The 21,023-nt window shown below is 42.5% G+C and overlaps 1 protein-coding gene across 2 annotated transcripts in view; it reads left to right on the top strand.

Moving 5' to 3' along the window:
- The window catches only part of GAB1 (GRB2 associated binding protein 1), a 107,951-nt gene that overhangs the window by 61,875 nt on the left and 25,053 nt on the right, over positions 1–21,023 (top strand). For both annotated transcript variants that reach the window (XM_015422923.1, XM_015422922.1), the window contains exon 2: positions 19,467–19,761. In XM_015422923.1, coding sequence (XP_015278409.1) covers positions 19,467–19,761 — 295 coding nt within the window. The remainder of the gene's footprint in view (positions 1–19,466; positions 19,762–21,023) is intronic.

Raw genomic sequence — 21,023 nt, 5'->3', positions numbered from 1 at the left:
ATCTAATATTTTAACTATTATTGTAAGCCATCTTGAACCACAAGGAAAGGTGGGATATAAATGTTTTAAAAATTAATAAAATAAGATATCAGTGCGCTGTCTCCATGGCACTGTGAGCACATTAGAATACCTAACTTGGGGTGGCTAATATACATAAAATACACATGCTACCTTGAGGGCTTAGTTTAGAAATGGCTCGCAGTCAGTTGCCTCCATTCTCTTCTTGCCTACATGTTGCAGTGCAGGGTTTCAGTGCTGCATTTAGTAAGCTGATTAGCACAGTGCCAGGGGACTGGTGTAATGGGCTGTCATTCAGACTGTACCATGAAACCACACACACACACACATTACCTCATCTCATTAGGTGATCGAAATCTCAATCTGATCATTTCAAGATCATTCCATGTGCTTTGAAGTAGGGGAGCTGTTCTAAAATGGTGGTGATTTAAAAAACTTACTTGGGGAAAGGCTTCTATATGTTTGGTTACAATGAATGGGACAGACAGAAAAACTTGGTGATAAGCAGAGAATGCTCCATGCTGTTTTTCATTGGGGAAGTGAGATTTTTTAAATTGTGTTAGTGTATTTAAGTGCTGAGTCTTGGTGCTAGTTTGTACTTGCAGTTTTCTGAATTCTTGTAAAGTTGAAGCAAGAATGGGACACATGTGACCTTCTGTGTCTGCTTTGAAAGCATCCTGGAATTTGTGCAGGTGCAGTAAGAACATTTAGTGGAGCACTTCAAATGTTAATACTTAGAAGAGAAGCAAGTTTCTCAGTTACAACTTGCCTCAGTAGAATCAGGAATTCCACATGAACTCCCAGACCCAGACATCATGATTGCTGGAGGGAGTGATTTAGTTCTTGCTCTCTGTCTTGTCTCCCCCTCCCCACCTACTTCCTGTTGCTTTTGTCCACTTTGTGCAAAAAAGGTAATATATTTACCAAACATGTATGGGCTGTGTGGCTATTCCCGTGTGCAGCTGAGTGGATTTGCAAAAAGTGCTGTTACCCTGTTTGATGGGACAGGAGCACAGATAACTGCCCCCCCCATCTCCCCTAAATGAAGGGAAAATCTAGAAGGGTGGACCTGTTAGGGATTTCTATGTAAACTGTAGATTTAATAACGCAGCAGAACACTTGTATTAGTTTTTTAAAAGAAACTTTACTTACTAATGAGGGAGGGAGTTATTGGGAGATTTAAAAAACAATACAGGAATACACGCCTGGCGTGATCTGGTCCATGGGGTCGCAAAGAGTTGAACTCAACTGTGCGACTGAACAACAACAACAACAAGAGGAAAATCATCCTTTCTATCTGCTCTATCCTACATCTTTACTTAGGCATTTCCAAACCTTGTATGAGGACGAACTAGAGGAGAAGGACAAAGAACAATAAAACTGAAACCCAATGCTTACTCTCTAGTCCACCCCCGAAGTATTGATTACCCAACTAGAGAATCCCAATGCTAACTAATTATGCATTTTGTCACCTTGCTCTGGTGGCAAATACCTGCAGACTTAGTCATTGGCTCCCTCACCTAAACTGGCTAGGACATCAGCATGCATAAACAAACAGTTAATTTTTTCATGACTACAGAGAGAGGATTTGTACATCCCAACAGGACCAGGAAGCAGAACTTAACACAAAGGCCAGTTGCCTCAGTAATGCATGATCGTCACAGAAAATTAAATTTTGATTTGGCTTCCAAGGCTGAGAAGACACACAACCAAGGGCCTTCGTTGATCTCTCTGCAGCAACAGGTGTCAGCAACAGCTTGAACAGATCAAGATATGTTTCATAATAATAGTAGTAGTGGATAATTGTCTGGCTAGCTAAGCTGTTGTAAGGTAGTGCGGTTGGCAACAAGTAAAGACTTGTCTCACAAGGATGGACTGCAAAGAATCTATTTTAACCTCTAAGCAGTTTTCTGTGGCTAAAGGAAGCTCAGGAATGCAACTTGAAATTCACCATTTAAATTTAAAAATGTGTGTGTGTGTGTCGAGATCTGGAATCTCTATGATCTTCTTACGCTAAGCGGCCAAACCCGAAACATTGCTCTAATATGAGAGGATGCAGTGCCTTAGTGATTAGAAGAGCTTGCTGACAACTGGCAGTGCATGTTTCTTCTTTCAGAAAAGAAGGTAACTGAAGATGTGAAGAAAGCACTAGGTTTCTCTTGCTTCACAAAAAAAGAGAACTGATAATCTGCGAAAAATTCTAACTGCATTGTCATGGGCAGCTGATTAAGAATAGGGGGTATGCAATATTGGTGAACTCTTGGGAAAAGTTGTCTTGTTTAGCCTAGACATAAGTGGACTTATATTTGGGGCTGAAATCTGATTCTTACCCCCCCCACCAAAGGAATGTTTTGGCTATATATGTATATAGTGCACCTTTACCTGTATAACAAAATGGCATGTGCTTCGCTCACCATGTGTCCAGCTATTGCAGTGCAACTAATTTGAACATAGGGTTGGATCCAAAGCTTTTCCAGTGGAATGATGGTGGTTGAGTGGGACCTCCTCCCCACAAACCCTCCTGAAATTCTGTTCCTGGGGGTCAAGGGCCCCCCCAATACAACATGAGGGGCAAAGTGAGGACCTACTGCAGCTGGGGGAATTGGCTGAAATCAGCATACTAATTAAATCGGACACCTGTTGAAAGATCTGGTTTTTTCACATTGGAGCTATGTTAGTTCTGAAGTACAGGACATTTCTTTCCATCAGATATGGGCGTAAAATTTTTGTTGTGTACAACATTAGGGTGTGTTATACTAGCATGTGAATATTAATACAAGATAGAAAGTGAACGTGTCTTTCCTTTCCAGGATTTATAAAAGCAGGGCATTCCAAAATTCATGTAAAGGTTACTCGCAGAAATGTTCATATGGACAGTGAACAAGTAGTAGCTGTAGGGCTTGAATTTCCTTGTGCCATATTTTGTGTAGCACCCAGTTTGAGATCACTGAATGGGTATTCAAGTATTGCTTCTTTTGCCATGAATGCCTACTTGACTGACTGAATGTAGTAGGCTTTTTTTCTCCCAGCATACATCCAGACATTGAAATAGGTAATGGACAGGATCCAAAGGTTCATGAAGTTATTTCTGTGAGCCCAAAACTGATAATAAAATCTACTCAGGAAGGTGAGGTAGGGCTGAGTCATTATCTTGTAGGAGTTTCCCAGGCTGTGACATGCTAATGGAGGAGCTTTTCCTGAGGAGGTTCTTTTGCATATGGATTGGCTGTTGAAATTCTAATCTTACCTGTAGTGCTGTTGTAAAATGTAGAGCATTTTGTGTTTTTCAGGACAGGACAGCCCTATTTATTTTTAAAACTCTCTTCTTTCCTGTTGAAATTGTGTTTATGTTTATGAATTTCAATGGCTTTCCTGTGTAATCTGACATGGTGATTGGATGTGTTGTCCAGCATTTCAGTGTCTTGGAAGATAATGACAAGATAATGACTCAGCCCTTCCCCACCTTCCTGAGTAGATATAAATTACCTGCCTACCATTTTTCTTCTCACATTGACACAGAGAGTACTCCATCTTTCTGTGTTATATCTCTGAGGATGCCACTCACAGCTGCTGGCGAAACGTCAGGTACTACAATGCCAAGACCACGGCCATACAGCCATGAAAATCTACAACAACATAATAAAAAACTATTCTTCTGTGCTTCACAAACAGAAGAACAAAATCTTATATATGAGTGCAGAAAGGGTATGACTGAGGAATGTTCCACTGTAAAATATTTGCATGTTTTAATCGTGAGTTGACTTTTTTGTTACCTTCATCACAAAGAACTGAGTGTTGGAAATCTCTTTCTCACAATAGCAACCTATTTCTTGATTTTTGCTTGATTTAGCTTGTACTGGGAGAGGGTTATCATGTCCTGCAGGAACCTGTGAGTAGATTGGCAATGTGGGATTCCTCTGCTCTACTGGTTTTAGCAGTGTATACAGACATGCTTCATATTATGCTCACAGTATGGAAACAGTCACTACCCATTTCCTGTATTCAGATTTAATTGCCACCAAATAAATTGCCACAGTGGATTGAAAGCCACCTGAATTGAAGTAAAGGATTTGAGCTTGAGTCTAGGAGTCTGATCAGATGGCTCTTTAGATTTGCGTGAGGCACGATTGCCTCACGGTTCTAAAGGTAATGTCCAGACATAAACATCTGGGAAATGTCCCTCTTCCGTGGGCATCCCGTTTTGCCGCGCTTCGGAGCTGTACTTAAAAGATACCACTTTAAATCTGGGGGGTTTGGTTACCTGCGGGACAACTGCGGACTTTCACCCATCTGATCGTTCCACCAGCATGCAATCCTCCCGTTGGGGTGGATTGACGTCAGACCATCCTGAGCGGGCGCCATTTAAAAAAATCTCTACACATGCACAGATCAACAAGGACATGCTGTCATGTCTATGTGCATGTACAAAGCGTTTTCTTTAAAAAAACCCACCGCGCACCTCCTTCAACAAGGATGCTCTGTGACGCCTATGCGCATGCACAAAATTTTTTTTACCCCCCCCCACTGTGCACACCTCCTTCAGTGGACACTGTCTAGACAATCCAGAACGGAGGCAGCCCACGGTAAGGCGATTCACCAGGGGGATGTCTGGTCATGCTACGATGGATTAAAAAGATCGGGATCAAATTCAAGCTGGCATAATGGTGGGATTAGCTGCTCGTCTGAATGCACCCTAGGACAGGAGACCTGTACTAAATACAAGGTGCTTTTATGCAATGATTTTATATGCTGGAATTCACCTGCAAATTGCTTCTGAGTGTTTATAAAGTGCACAATTTTACCCAGATCAGGGGCTGCTGTTTAGGTAAATTCTGCCAAATTTTAGATGGAAGGGACAACTGTTTTGGAAGGGACAAATGTGTAATAATACAAAATTTAAAAACTAGCATACCTGAAGCATTTGGTTATTTGTGTGGATATATAATTATTGGGAAAGAAATGTAAACCTGACATTTTTCTTTTTATTTGCAATGACAACTGAGCAAATACTGGAACAGTTGATCCTTGATATAAGAATGTTTGAATATTTCTAAGCAAAGAAGACTGCTGAACTGCAGGCCTTATCAGAGCAGCTTTCTTACGTTATACACAAACTACAAGTAGGAACTGACTTTCCTTTGTTTCTCTTCTAACCTCACCTAGCTTCTCTTATATTTATTCCAAACACAGAGAATAGGATCCAACAACCTGTAGGTGAGCCTAGGAACTTGCATTCCCAGAGGACCTTATAAACTTTGAAATGCAAATCCTCTCACAAAGTTTGAAAAATAGTTTGCCGTTGGGTGGGAGCTGTAGTTTGAGAAAGCAATCCAAAATCCTTCATGTGCAGAACTAGCTGCACAGTTCCTTAGATCTTGGTTATCAGTGCATCCACAGCATGGACTGATTTTGAGAGAATGCTCTTGTGTTGTCCTTTTTTAGCATGGTTATTTACAAGCCATCTCCCTTGTGGTATCTTGTTTCCTCCTTGAAAATTTATCAGTTAAATGCACCATCCAGGATCTGCTGTGCAAAGAGCTCTCTGGTCACTGATTTCGGTTTCAGTAAAAGCATGGCAGGGGGAGGGGAACTTTAGCAGGATATCCTTTTTCTGTTATTCCTTGGTGTTATGGTAGTAGCCTCCCCCCCACCCCCAGTCAAAGGATGGAGGAAGTGGTGTGTTCTTAATGTCTCTAAATAAACTTCAGCTCATACAATGGAAGGGGCTCTTACAATTTTTTGTCAGTGTCAAATAAATGAATTTAGCACTGGGGAAAAGAGGGATGCATTTAAATTTGTACAAAGAGGAGTTCTGCAAAGTAAGGACATTGCCTAATTCCTGTAAAACTACATTAAGGAAAATGAAAGGCAACAGTACTTAATGCACTTACACTCTGTTCATCCACCCAGGAGGTTATAAAGTGGCTGCTGGATTCCCATCAAGGCAGTTTCTAGGGCCAGATCTGCTTAGCTTCAGGTGTTGACCTGCAACACGGTCCTCCAGGCCATTCTAATTTCATGATATAACTGCCAATATCTACAACTATTTTTTTTCTGCAAAGCATGTAGTGATTACAAAGTGTAGAGTGTCTTAGCAGTGCTGGTGTCTGTAGAACTGTGGGCTTTAAAAAGCCACAATTCCAATAAAGGCTTTATTGAAAGATTGAGATTTACAGAATACAAGCTTTGGCATGCAGTGGTGTGAGGCAAATAGATATTTGTGTTAGTGAACACCTTAGCTTTGAGAATAATATTGGTATGTAGGTCTAATATTAATTTTAAAGCAGTTTATTCATCAGTGAAGCAAGTGCCTCTTTCCTTTACATTAAATCATTTTGAATACATACAGTTGCTGTTATTTTCAGTCTATTGTGTCTGCTTCCTGTTGGTCAAAGGTTATTAGAATAGGGTGGTGTATAGTGAGATGGAGAGCTGACAGGAAGACCAATGCTATACTTATTTTGGGCTAGACACAACTACTGAAATGGTCAGGAATTTATGGGTATGCTGAAAACAAAAAAGAGGTAAATGAATAATACTATTTCAAAAGTTTTTTTAATAAATATGGATAGGTTAATCTATTGATGTAGCAAAAAAGGAAATTGTGTGACAGTGTGTTACTTTAGAGAAGTGTCTCTAATTTATTTTAGGTTATCTTTCTTTTCTTAGGAAACAGTTCTGTTTTTGTTTAATAGTGAATATTATAGCTCTTGTGATAGCCATTTAGCATGATCTGTAGCACCACGTAATCTTGGAATACTAAATACAGTTGCAGAAAGTGTTGTTATAGTCATTTTTCATTGTTAAATGTGCTGTTCTGAAAACTGCATTTCCAGAAAGCTTTTCTGGAGAACGTGTGTGTGTGTGTGTGTAAATAAATGCATTGAATAAAATCACCATAGGGAGATTTAAAAACTTTACCAAGGGGAAATCCGTGTGCTCTCATTGATCCTTAAAATATTATCATTTCAGGAATTGAGGAACTGAATTGTCATTGAACAGCCTTAGGATAGGCATGAACATTTAATAATATTGTAATGTTTGTTATGAAGCCTGTGCTGATTGTACTTTTGGGGCAAATTTTGATTCATTGCTCTGAAAAAGGTTTATGGAAAGAAGACAGCAACATAATCTTGAATTTCTCAGTATTTAATCTCCAGTGATCTAGTTGATGATAAAGCTAAGGTGGGCGTCACATTTTGCTCATGCATGTGTATAAAAAGGAAAAACCAAAATCTATAAACTAGATAGAATAAAACTTTGTGCCAGTAAAGTTATTTTTTCCATACTTTGAGTGGCTGGAAGATTCTGTAACTATTTATTGTTCCAACACAAAAAAGATGACCGCAGACTAATTACAATTTGTATGTGTGTGCTTTTATGTGTGTGTAAAGGGGAAGGGAATTCTGGCTTTTCTCTCTGTCTCTTTAAAAGAGAGAGCGGAGTAGATTATTAAAGGCCTAAACAATGCAGCTTGTGCTAAAGTGTACATATTTTATTCAGAGGGTGTTTTTTTTTTTACGCTTGGAAGAATTCAATGAAATAGTTGTGGGGCAAACAAGAATTGGCATTAATAGTGAAGAGGACACCTGGGCAAGTGCTACTCAAGGGCGCCAAGGAAGTTTGAGAAGTGAGGCAAGGTGCTCAGAAGAAGACCCAGAAGCATAGACTGGATATTTTAAGAGCAATAACCAATATATACCATCAGAGGCAAATGTAGTGTCTGCTGCACTGCTCTTTTAGAGAGAGAGAAAACTGATAAATTAGAGGGGGTAGAAAGAACATGCTGTCAAAGCAGCTTTTACAGTCATGACAAACAAATTTTGTGAAAAAGGACATCTTCCCAAGACTGCAGTTTGAATTGAGAAAAGTGACTTCAGAAACAGACTAGATGTTTTTGAGTGTTGATGGCTATAGGGAACAGTGGGGGGGGGGAGAGAAATTAAAAACTATATGGAAGAAGGAAGACATAGAATTTCCTGCTCTTGGCTAGACAAAGAGGTTGGCGCTTAGGGAGAGGGTTTCACTGTGTTACCCACTGGTATGTGGCATTCCTCAGGGGACAATCCTCTCCTCAATGTTATTTAACATCTACATGTGCCCCCTTGCCCATCTGGTCCAGGGGTTTGGGCTGGGTTGTCAACAGTATGCTGATGACACCCAGTTGTATCTGTTGATGGCCAGATGGCCAGACTCCACCCCAGAGGTTCTGACTAGGGCTGTAGAGGCCGTGGATGGATGGTTGCGTCAGAGTCAATTGAAACTCAATCCATCTAAGATGGTGGTCCTGTGCCTGAGCCACAGGGGAATGGGATCAGGAATCCATCTCCCAATGAGGGCACCACTGGCACCTGTGCCAACGGTGAGGAGTTTAGGTGTGATGCTGGATGCCTCACTTTCAATGGAGGCCCAGGTCATGAATATTGCCAGATCAGTATTTTATCATCTTCGGCTGGTCAGGCAACTGGTTCCCTGTCTCTCCCCCCGTGATGTAGCCAGGCAATGGTCATGTCCAGGTTATACTACTGCAACTCACTCTGCACAGGGCTACCCTTGACTCTGCTCCGACAACTTCAGCTGGTTCAAAATGCAGTGCCATGTCTTTTGACTGGGTCTTCTTTGCGGACACACACGCAGCCAGTGCTTTGCCAGCTGCATTGGTTACCAGTTGAGTACCAGATCAGATTCAGGGTTATGGTACTAACCTTCAAAGCCGTATGCAGTCTGGAACCATCATATCTGCAGGACTGAGTCTCCCCATATGTCCCCCGGTGAGCCTTGTGTTCCTCTGAACAGCATCTTCTGGTGGTTCCCAACCCCAAAGACATCTACTTAGCCTCAACCAGAACCAGGGCTTTTTCGGCCTTGACCCTGGCCTGGTGGAAAGCTCTACCAAATGAGATCAGGGCCCTGTGGGACTTATTACAGCTCTGCAGGGCCTGCAAAACAGAGCTGTTCTGCCAGGCCTTTTATTGAGGTGGCAGACGTCCAGCTACACTGGCCTTCCCTGCCTCATTCCCTTCCTTTCATTTCATCTTATTAATGGTGCTCCTGCCCACCAAACTACTGAATTCATCTAGGCATACATATGGTGTCCTTTGGGAGCTCTGTAAAATTGTTTCGTCATCCTGTGGTTGTGTCTTGGGGATTTTAAACTAAAGTATTGTTAACAGTTTTTAAAATGTTTTACTTTGTCAGATTCTTCTTATGAACCACCCTGAACCCACTCGCGGGGGAGGGCGAGATAAAAATATAATAAAACAAATAAATAAAAAAAGCATAGACAAGCACATGTTCTCCATATTCTAATTTTAAAGTAGTATTCTGAAAATGATTAGTTAAAATTGTCTGATTGTGTGAGTGACCCATAATTCAGGAAGGAACCTGGACATACCTGTATTACCTTCTGGAGTTTATGTGCAACAAAGTTCCTCCCAGCTTTACTACATCTGCCCTTCAGAAGAGCCGTCTCAGTTCCAAACACTGGAAAGAATGAAAGAAGAAAGAGAAGAGGGTGGCAGAATGCTACTTGTAGCAGCGTGCTTTGCCAGCCCATCTGTTGGGATGTGCCTGCCTCTTTAACAACATTGCTGGTGGAATCATCCTATGTCTGGGTGGTTGGGTCTTTGTAATGAGTGGAAATGTCACCGCTCAGACTTTTCTACTGAGCCAACAGAAGTGTGTGTGTGTGGGGGGTTGCTGCTGGCTAATCAGATCTTGCTGCAAATAACTTTTTGGTTCAGTTGTTTGGAGAAAAAAAAGTTCTGTCCCTTTAATAGAGGTTGTTTGCCTCCATGTTATGAAAAGCTTCACCTGCCCATTTCCACACAGTAGAAGCCTGTATTAAAGGGACAGGGCATTTTTTTTCCAGGCCAGTCAGTAACCCTGCTTTTCGGACACCAGTTGATAGGGTTAGAAGGCGATTTTGACTTTTGCACTAACTGGCCTTACAGAAAAATTTCCATGGGTAGCTGTGTTGGACTGAAGCAGCAGAACAAAGTTTGAGTCCAGTGGCACCTTTAAGACCAACAAAGTTTTATTCAAAGTTTAAGCTTTCATGTACAGAAGTGTGCTTTGCAAAAAAAAAAAAAGAGCTTACACTGAATAAAACTTTGTCAGTCTTAGAGGTGCCACTAGAACCAAACATTGGCCTTATAGAAGTAAAATGTTGAGTTACTGCTGTGCAAAGTAATTATTTTAATGTATGGCTGAATAGGGCACTTCCTCCTCTTGCAATTCTATACATTAGGAAGATGTTACTATGCTAATTTATACTAATATCATATTATACTAATTTACCCATGAATAATACCTACATAGTGTGGCATTTTGTGGTAACTGTATATGCTCCTTACTGTTAACTTTGGGGAAATACTCATGGCTGTCTTACTCTGTGGTAGTCACAGGAAAAACTAGCACCTGCTGACTTCCAGCTATGTCAGTTTATAATGGTATTTCCCACCCCATTCAATCTGGATTTGTTTTCTGCCATACCATGAACACTACTCAAAAAGAACAGTCTTTGCAGGACCACTGTCTCGTAGGATAACAAAACTGGAGCTGCAGGGTGATTTTGCTGGTGTGTTTACCATGGATGGTCATGAGAATGTCCCTTCACTGCAAGAACAAGCGTAAAGGTAGATATCATCCATAGGGTTGCCAAGTCGCGGCGTGGGATCGTATGTCTTCGCATAATCCGTGCCGCGGGGACGGCATGACGTGTTGCGCCTGCCGTCGCCATGATTTGACGCAACGCGTCGCTCTGTCAACGGGGCTCCAAACAGCACCATTGCCAGAGCGACACGTAGAGTCATGTCCTGGCGACAGCGGTGCAACGCATCTTGCCGTCCCCGCGGCATGGATTCTGCGAAGACATGCGGATCCCCTGCCGCGATTTGGCGAGATTTGGGAGCCCTAATCATCCTAGGGGTGTTGTAATACAGGATGCTGCTGTAAAACAAAATACCATATGGTAGAAAGATTTCTGAACAAGTCCTTTGCTTCAGAAATAGTGAAACAATTTGAGGTGAATATAAAACTAGTGTGTCTGTGTGTATACACACACCATACTTAAAGTTACAAATGTGTAACAACATTTTGGTTTTGTGTATGTTAGCATTTGGCTTTCTCGTGATTCTTTTTCATGTTATTTTTTTCCCAGTACGCTTGAATAAATTCCATTTCAAATATGGGTAGCACAAAGTGTTTCAGTGCTGCTTTTCTGTTTTCCATGTTTTCTTTGTTTGTATAAGCAAGCTAAAGTTAGAACTGACCAACACAAGACTAGCAAGGGGTGACAATAGATTGAAAACAGGAAATTTTGGCTGTGTGTGTATTCTGAACAGATTATCAGGATGATGGCTGGTGGAGTGGAAACTTCCACTGAGACTATTTTTTCCTTATTTTTTCCTATAAGAAAAGATGTTGCTTCCTGGAAAACAATTCTTAAGGGGAACGAAGGCAGGTGTTTTAGTTACAGTAGGTAAAGGTGCTTCTAATATTTTCTGCAGTTCATGCTTCCTTATGAAGGTTTTTTGTAAGTGGAGTAAGGCATAACAGATAAATTAACAAATGCATCTTTGTGAAATGTCCTTTGGATCTGTCATTCTTGAAGGCCAAGCTCACAACCGTTCTCAATGGTGTATATGTATTTGGCCTTTTGCCATGGATTGGATATCACAATTTGAAGTGAGTTTGAGGTCAGAGATACTAAACAAAAATATAACATTCTTGGGAGTCGGAGTTTTAAAAGGCTGTTATACTTTTTAAGTTGAGAGTAAATTGGGGGAAGACTCTTGTTTGTTAAAAGGCAGTCTTGGTTAAACAAAAGATTAAATAGTTATGCTTGCTATCAGACCCCATTCCACTGAAGCTGGTTATTCCACTGATTTTTTTCACAGTGATTGGCATCACATTCTTATTTGGGGGGCTAATGGCACAACATGGTTGGTTTCATTAGCTGCTTCAGCGAAAAGTACTGAAAAGCCAATGCTTGCTTGCTTGCTTGTGGTAACCCTTCTGTAGCCTGTTCAGTATTCATGTAGAATTCAATGTCTAGTGTCCCAACTGTAAAACACAATAAAAGTTGCACAAACAAAATATTTCCAAAGTTGGGTGTCGGTAAATGAAGAACACAATTTTATATTGATTCTGTTCATAGACAAAATGTTGAGTTTTGAAAAGCAGTTATTGCAGAAGCATTACTTCCTTGGGTATGCAATATAATCTTCTGAAGTGTTTCCCAGTAAGGCAGTGTACAGCTTCCACTAGGCAGCCAACACTAAAATGTTAAAAATAGAACAAGCTTCAAGAATCCCAGATATTTTCAGATAACAAAGAGTGATTTATGTGGTCTCCTTTTTCAGTTTGACAAAACATAGAAGGCTCTTTGTACTATGATTAGCGCGTGTGCTGATGTCAGTTCTCTTGTCTAGCTTCAAGCTTTATGCTGCTGCTAAATTGTGCTTTTGTGCTGTAATCCAGAGAACCTTTGTGTCTCCCTTATTAGTGTGTAGTTTATGAAATTGCTTTTGTTTTTGAGCATAGCCTGTGCCAGTTTCAGTGAGAGTGAGTCATTATGTGACTGAAATAAACATTCCCATTTTCACTATGTGGAAAAAAATCTTTTTGGGGAAGGGAGGAGGGAGGGACATAGAAGCAGGTGTTAGGACTCTAAAGTCACTGTTTCAAATACTTGGTATTTTGTGGGATGCAGAGCTGAAAACAAGTTCTATTTAAGATTATAAATTTATGAAACTGGCTGCAGTTTGAGCTGTATCTCACCCTTGATACTGAATAGGGGCTCTGTTTGGGCTGCAAATACGACGACTCTTTCAGCCTATTAATATGCAGGATTAGAAAGCAAACTCCTACAGGGTCTGCATTTGATGTTTCATGAGCATGATAATCATGAAGCAAAACTTTGGTCAGCATTCTGGACTGGGGTGTCATCTTTTCAGTTTTTGGAATGTTCTAGTGAAAAGGGCAGCGGGGGGTGTTTTCTCACTCATGAAGCCTCTGCTTCCAGTCTGCCTTTCTTGCTGAGACTCAAGACGGGTTACAAGATTAAAAAAACAACGCCATAAAGGAAAACAGGGTAAGGCATACCATAAACAACTGGATTACAAAAATTAGAAAATGTAGTATGAACAAAACCCATTACATACAAAGCTGCTCTCTAAGAAGCTGTTGACTACTAGCATCTCCAAAGCAAAATCAGAATTCATCCTGCAGAATCTATCCTTTTGTTTTTGGGAGATGCAACTCAGTGGCTCAAAAGAGGTGCAGGATCTCATTAGCATAACTTATTTGCATATGCCACACCCCCTGACATCACTGGAAGTGCATCAGAAGGCAACACCCACCACTCAGGCTCCACCCCAAAAATTGCCAGGTATTTCCCAACTCAGATTCAAACCTGGGTCTCTCAAATCCTTGTCTGGAACACTAACCACTACACCACACTTCATGGGGCAGCGGCTGTTGAGCAGTAGCAAGCATCTGGGCCTGCATGAGTTATGCAAGTTGCATGGTGTCAAGGTGTTCAGTGGCTGCTGCCAGGCCTGACATGCTCTCCCCCCCTACATTTTACTGACAGAAACAAATGCTTGAAGGCTGGAAATACTGCTGTGGTTGACAAACAATGGCCACTGAGAGAATTCCTTTCATATAGCTTACAGGTGCTGCTTCTATTATGGGTGAGGGTTGACCCAATGTATTTTCAGCTGACTTCGATGATGGATGGCAGTAGGCTAGGAACTTACATGCTGGTCCGAATCAGAACAGAATCATAGAGTTGGAAGGGACCTCTAGGGTCATCTAGTCCAACCCCCTGCACAATGCAGGGACTTCACAAATATCTCCCCCCCCACACCCCCAGTGACCACTGTTCCACACCCAGAAGATGGGTTTTAGCTTGCATTGAATTGAGTATGTGTCCTTTGACAAGCTAGGGGCATTTGGCCTCAGCCCTGCAACTGCAATGGGGAACAGGACAATATTAAGGTACTTTATAGGACTGTTTTGAGAATTACTGTCAACATGTGCTAAAGTGCTTCAGGCACTTCAAGGTGCTTCCTAGTATTTTTAATCAAGATAGGAATAGGACTAATGGTAACAGAGTCGGTCAGATTTAATGGCTTTGGATCCTTGCAGCAGAGCGACGTGCAGCTCCTGCATTCGACATGATCTCCCCTGGAACCCTTTTTAAAGATGGGGGTGACAAGAGAGGGAGAGTGAAGTGTAGTGGGTTAGACGCATGTAAAAACCACTGAGACGGATGCAGTGATCAGCACACAACAATCGTACACAACAAAGACAACAACTACTGGCCGGCTGGCCAACTATATGCACACCTGGGGACACCGTTGGTGGGTTCAGATCTCCCACCACGGTCCTATTGGTTCCCAAGTGGAGAGCCTAGGAGCCTAGTCCCCATTGTTCCTGCAGAGTCAAGCTTGGGAGTATTCGCTGGCCCCTGGTGGAATAACAGAGAGAGAGGGAACATTTGCCTAAAGCTGCCTGGAAAGCTGATGTCTTGCACCTTCTTGCTTGAGTGGGGGATAAGGAAGATTTCACTCTTCTCCTGCTTCCCCAGATTTCTGATCAAACAACAGTCTCCTCACTATTTGGCTGCACATCACAAACAACCTCAAGGCTGCATCCACGCTCTCTGTAGCAATAATTTGCAAATGAATTTTCCTGTGTGGATGGTCAAATCACTTGCAACGGATTGCGACAGAGTAACAATAGCGCGGTGTCCATCAATGTGCAGAAACAGCCCGAGTGGCTGAAACAGAGCACAGGTGTGATGGACTGAATAATCTGTGATTCTCCTTTTATTCCAGGGCTGTATTACTATAAAGGGCACTGTACACTTGAAGGGTTACTGGAAAGCTAGTGGAGGTCAGTGATATCAGAGGTCAATAATACTCATACTGGAAGAGTATGGAGCAGAGGCCCATCAGTGACTATTAGTCACGAAGGATAGATGTGTAACACTATGTCTGGGGCAGTGATGATCTGTATTCTTGATGCTTGGGGGGGGCAACAGTGGGAGGGCTTTGAGAGTTCTGGCCCTGCTGGTGGATCTCCTAATGGCACCTGGGTTTTGCCCACTGTGTGACACAGAGTGTTGGACTGGCCTGATGCAACATGGCTTCTCTTATGTTCTTAATGAACATATCTTCTTAAGAGTATCTGCCTAGGATTGCGCTCGCCCCCTTGCCACTCCAATGCCTGCACATTAGCAAAAGGAACGCCCCCCCCACATCATCCTCCCTCCCCCCATCTCCACACACATACACACACTCCCCTTTCCTGTTCACTCACTGCTCTCCCTAGACTTTTCTTTCTTCTCCCACCCCGTCCCCAAAGCTCAAATGCAGCCAATTCCCTCTTCACAGAGAAAAAGACAGAAAGGGGGGAAAGAGAGAGAGAGAGGGACAGAGAGGGAGAAAGACACAGAGAGAAAGGGGGAGAGGGGGGGATACAGAGAGGGGTCCCCAAAGCTCCAGGCCCACCCCAACCTGGCTTGCACACACACTCTCCTGCCTCCCCCAACAGTGCTGGCCATGCCAGACCCACGAGGGTTGCTGGGCCACGTTGTCGAGGGAAGAAGGAGAGCGCCCATGGCCTTCCCACGCCAGCTCTCTCTCTCTCTCACACACACACTTCCTCCTGCCTACCCCAACAGTCCACGCCAGAACAACAAAAGCAATCCCCGCCAGCCAGCTCCCAGCCACCCCCATCCCAAAACAGTTCCCGCCAGTCCACACCAGAGTGCAGGTGCTGCCTGCAGCCCGTGTGCTCCTGGCCACCTCCCAAAAAACAGTCCCTGCCAGCCTATGTCTGAGCGCATGAGCTGCCTTGCGGCCCATGCGCTCCCAGCCACCCCCCCAAAAAAAACCCAGTTCCCGCCAGCCCACGCCAGAGCACATGAGCTGCGTGCAGCCCATGCGCTCCTGGCCACCCCCCCAAAACAGTCCCCGCCAGCCTGCATTGGAGCGCACGAGTCGCCTGCGGCCCGTGCGCTCCCAGCCACCCCAAAAAACAGTTTCCCCACCCCACTCCAATCAGTCCCTGCTACCAACACCCAGCCCAACTTACCTTTCTAGATCCAGGCGGCAGCATGAGAGAGGGCTGCTGGGAGCTGGGGTCGGGGCTTCACTGTTTACTGCAGGAGCGCCATTCCGCCCCGCTCCTGCCCAAAATGACCCTGTGTTTGTTGCATTGAAAACACATATAGGCTGTGGTCACCTGAGCAGTTTGCACCAATATAGTTTTGCAAATTTAAAGAGTACAATCAGACAACAGCATCTGCCTTCCATGCCCCAGTCATCAGCACCCCACTGTGCCAGCTTACTCAGGCACCAGGGAAAGTCTGGTATTTAGGGATGCCAGCGCTTCCTCTCCGCATTTCTGGCTGTCTGAACTCCCCTCTTGTGAAGTCAAGCTGTTTGGGAAGTTTGAAACCTCCCTTCCATTTCCACCTCCTTTTTTAAAAAATCAGGTAGCAATGTTCGCATAAGCGCATAATTGCCCCTGGCATTGTCAATCACCTTGACCAAGTAGTCATTCTAGATTGGAAGTCCCCGGGGGAGTTGTTTTCGAGTGACAAATCCCCCCCAACCCCTCTCTCCTGTTTCTGTGTCAGTCTGAAAGCATCCCATGATCGACACAAGAGTAAATGAATTGAAGTCAGTGGGGATACTGTCATGTAAATCTGTACCCCCCCCATGTATTCCATGGAAGCAGGTCATTTCGTAGAAAAAGAGGTGCAGGAGCTCATTAGCATAACTCATTAGCATAACTTATTTGCATATCCCAACGCCCCCTGATATCACCGGAAGTGTGTCAGAAGGCAACACCCACCACTCAGCCTCCACTGGACTGTTTTGGATTGCTAGCTATTGGGGGGGGGGAATGTGCAGATCTGTCCTCACAGAGGAGGGAGAGCTTGTACCTGAATAAAACTTGGTCTTAAAACTGTTTTGGGCCGGGGGGGCGGGGGGGAGCTTTGCAGCTTACCTGGCTGCTTCTTGCTCTGACTGAGAGCTGCTGGGAGCAGGGGGTGGGGCTTGTTGCATGTGCCCACCCCTGGGCTCTTTATTGCCACAGCTCCGCTCCTGTGCGCTCCTGAAGGAAATGACCCCTGCGTGGAAGAGAGGTGAAGGGAAGGAGGATGAGAGGGTCTGGAGTACTTAGCACAGAGATTGTGGAGCTGTCAGAAAGGAGCCAGAGTTTCGGATACACACTTATGCACACAAGTGAAAGACAGGAAGAAGAAGAATGCCACAACAGACTGAACAATGGACCATGGGGCAAGTGTGCAGTGAAGCCTGTTCAGGGTGGGATGTCTGATCAAAACTTCCCGCAACTATTTAAACCACCACAAATGGAGGTGCAGCCAGATCGCACCAAGTCTTCAGTGTGACCGCAGCCTTAGAAAACATACATTATTGCCATGACAGTTTAAGCCGTATTACCCATATAAGGAGTATTCTCTAGAAGTAAATATTTTGCTTATGATATATATGCCCATCAGAGCCATTGCCTGCATAGATGGAAGCTAAAATATTGTGAAGACTGTTGTTTGTTTGTACACTATAAAGTCAAATAGGATTTGACTTGAAACTCCTTTTTAGTATGTTATGCATGTTTACATACATATTAGGGCATTTATATGCCACCTCCCCAGAGACCTGCTTGAGGTGGCTAGGCCTGCAATGCCAGAAGGGAAACCTGGACTGTAAATGTAGCCTGCTATATATTCTCATCATGTGTCCTTTAATAAACAAGAATTATCTAAATGTGAAAAGTACTAAACCATTTCTGTGTTTTTCACAGTGGTGTTTATTTTGGTAATGTGTTGCAGACAGTATGAAATAATTAAAAAATAATGGCACAAGCTTTTGAGGACTAGACTGCACTTCACCAGATATGTATTATCCTCAGTGCTTTGCAAAAGCTTGTGCCATTATAACTCTGTTCATTATTATGGTGCCAGAAAACTCTTCATTTTGCTGTAACAGCCTAATATAGCTATTTCTCTGGAATACATGAAACTGTATTTGGGGGAGGATGACATTGGCAAATCAATGTCATTGTTATCCTTTTGTCCCTTTTCTATTTATTTATTCAAATTTATAGTCCATGCTCTCCGCGAATGGGCTCAGGGTGGATCACAGCAATAGTTTGTTGTTGTTCAGTCGCACAGTCGAGTCCGACTCTTCGCGACCCCATGGACCAGATCACGCCAGGCCTTCCGGTCTTCCGCTGTCCTCTGAAGTTTGCTCAACTTAATGTTCATTGCATCTGTGACACTGTCTAACCATCTCATCCTTTTCCGTCCCCGTCTTCTTTGACCTTCAATCTTTCCCAGCATCAGGGTCTTCTCCAGTGAGTGCTCCCTTCTCATTTGGTGGCCAAAGTATTTGAGCTTCAGTTTCATTATCTGGCCTTCCAGGGAACAGTCAGGGTTGATTTCTTTTAGGATTGACTGATTTGATCTTCTTGCAGTCCAAGGGACTCTAAGAGTCTTCTCCAGCACCATAGTTCAAAAGAATCTATTCTTCGGCACTCGGCCTTCCTTATAGTCCAACTCTCGCAGCCATACATGACTACTGGGACTAACAATAGTTAGGCAATAATAAATAGTTAATTAAAAACCTCCTTCCTGTACCCTATCAGAAAATGCTTTTGAGGCTGGGGAGAATTTAAGAAACTGTTTTCCAGGTGGCACTGCTGAAGGAGACCTAAGCAAATCAAAGGTCTCCCGTTTTCACTGTTCACTGATGTTTGCCTTCATTAGTACTATCATTCCATCTGGAAGACCCACTGATATTCTGGAAAAAAGTCCACCTTTAGTTTTCCTAGGCCTCCCCAACAGTGCTGGAAAACTGCTTTTTAAATTCTCGGTTTCCAAACCATTTTGTGCTAGGTACTGGAAGGAGGTTAGCTGAGACAAATAATGAGAGGGGAAGAAAAACATTCTTGTGGGTTAGCACTCTTTGCTTACTATCTCCCCAATATTACTGTGCAAATAAGTTGTGGAAGACTAAGTTCTCATCTCCTCTGCTAGCAAAATGAAGACATATGGACAATCTTTATGCAACATGGCAGTTTCAAGATGGGAACTCCAGCTATGTAAACTGTATCTAGATTAAAAAATGCATGGTCTTGGATTTACTGTTCCAAAGCAGATGCTGGATGGAGCAATCAACTGTGTGCCTCCTTTGCTGTCTACCACTGCACTTTCTCTGTATATCGACTCAGTGAACTGAGCCTAAATGAATACAATTTCATGTTCTTTAAGATATGAATAACTTCATTTTAGAGCGTCATTTGGCAAGTTGGAATATTTACCATAACTATTATGTTCAGTACAAGTTCAGTAATGGACAATAAAATACGAACTATCTGAATATTTCTTGTCTTCTTTTTTTTAGGCATGGAAGAGAAGATGGTTTGTGCTTCGCAGTGGTCGACTGACAGGTGATCCAGATGTACTGGAATATTACAAAAATGACCATGCAAAAAAACCAATTCGAATAATTGACTTAAACTTATGTCAACAAGTGGATGCTGGGTTGACATTTAACAAAAAAGAATTTGAAAACAGCTATATATTTGACATCAACACAATAGACAGAGTCTTCTACTTGGTTGCTGACAGTGAAGAGGAGATGAATAAGTGGGTTCGATGTATTTGTGACATCTGTGGGTTCAACCCTACTGAAGACGGTAAGAGATTTTTTTAGTATTTTATCTGCATTTTGGTGCCAGTAATTCCAAGAAATTTAATATTGCAAAAGGAGAATTGGAAGGAAATACAGATGTCTGTATTGTTTATGTCTCATATACAGTTCCTTAAATTCTGTGTTTTGCTGTCTTAAATTCTTTAAGATTTTTAAAAATGTAATTTCAATCCAGGAAAATTCTCCATTTAGATTTTCAGTCTTAAATAGGATGTTATTTCATGATGTATGGCTTTCTCATATTTTCTTGTGTTTTGCTGTGGATTTAATAATTTATTGTATGTTTAGGCCTAATTAAATAATTAAGATTGGGTCAAAGCTTGAATAATTAATTGATTTACCAACTCGTAGGTTACCTGCTAAAATAGAATTTCTGCCATGGACCAATAAGAATGTTTTACCAATACAAATTTAATTAATGGGATACAAATCTAATTAATAGCTTTACCCTTACTAACCCATCTACTTTGTGTTACTGGCTTACAAAGATGATATTGTTTGTTTACTATTTTTGTCATGAGTGTCTGGAAAATCCCCATCATGTCCTGAATCATGTAATGGTATTTTTAATGTGGAAAAAATGCTTCACAGTTAAATTTGACTCATCTCAGATTTGTATAAGAGATTGTCTGCCCGTGTTTTACTACAGATGCCCAAGGCAATGACTCTCTAACTTGAAATTTGAGCAAGGTCAGAGCTCATAGGATTCGAAATGAAATGCTTTTCAGGAATGTTCTCTAAATTTGTACAGTTTCTTCAAGAAAGGTCAAGTTACAGTGTTGGAACTCTCCACCAAGAGAGCATTGTGTACACCTGCTGTTGTTGATCTGAAATACACTGCTTACCCATCATGAACATACGAACACACTTTGGCCTGACCTCAACATGTAGCAAAATGAGAGAGTAGAGCGGGCTCCATCACTTCAGCCTGCAGGTTGGGGGAATTACATTGTTTAAATTATTCTGTATTCTAAAAACCTCTCTCCAAATGGAAAATCAGGAGAGCAGGAAAAGAGCTGGGCCAGAACCTATTTGCACAGAATATTCAAAAGTGTGTAGGCAGAAGTACAGGGCCTTTTCACATTACCATTCTAAACTGGATTTTATTTGTTGTTGGCCCGATTTCAAGTAAAGCAATACAGGGACAGGGGTTTCATACAGCGAATTTCCTTCCATTAATGAGCCGTCTCTGAAGCACTGTGGTCATTTCAAACAGTGCCATTTCCTCCTGACCTTTTTCATTGTGCA

The sequence above is a fragment of the Gekko japonicus genome, unplaced genomic scaffold, assembly GCF_001447785.1.
Source record: "Gekko japonicus isolate JY-2015 unplaced genomic scaffold, Gekko_japonicus_V1.1 scaffold110, whole genome shotgun sequence".
Lineage (NCBI taxonomy): Eukaryota > Metazoa > Chordata > Lepidosauria > Squamata > Gekkonidae > Gekko > Gekko japonicus.
Note: the sequence above shows the minus strand (reverse complement) of the source record. Positions and strands in the feature narration are given on the sequence as shown.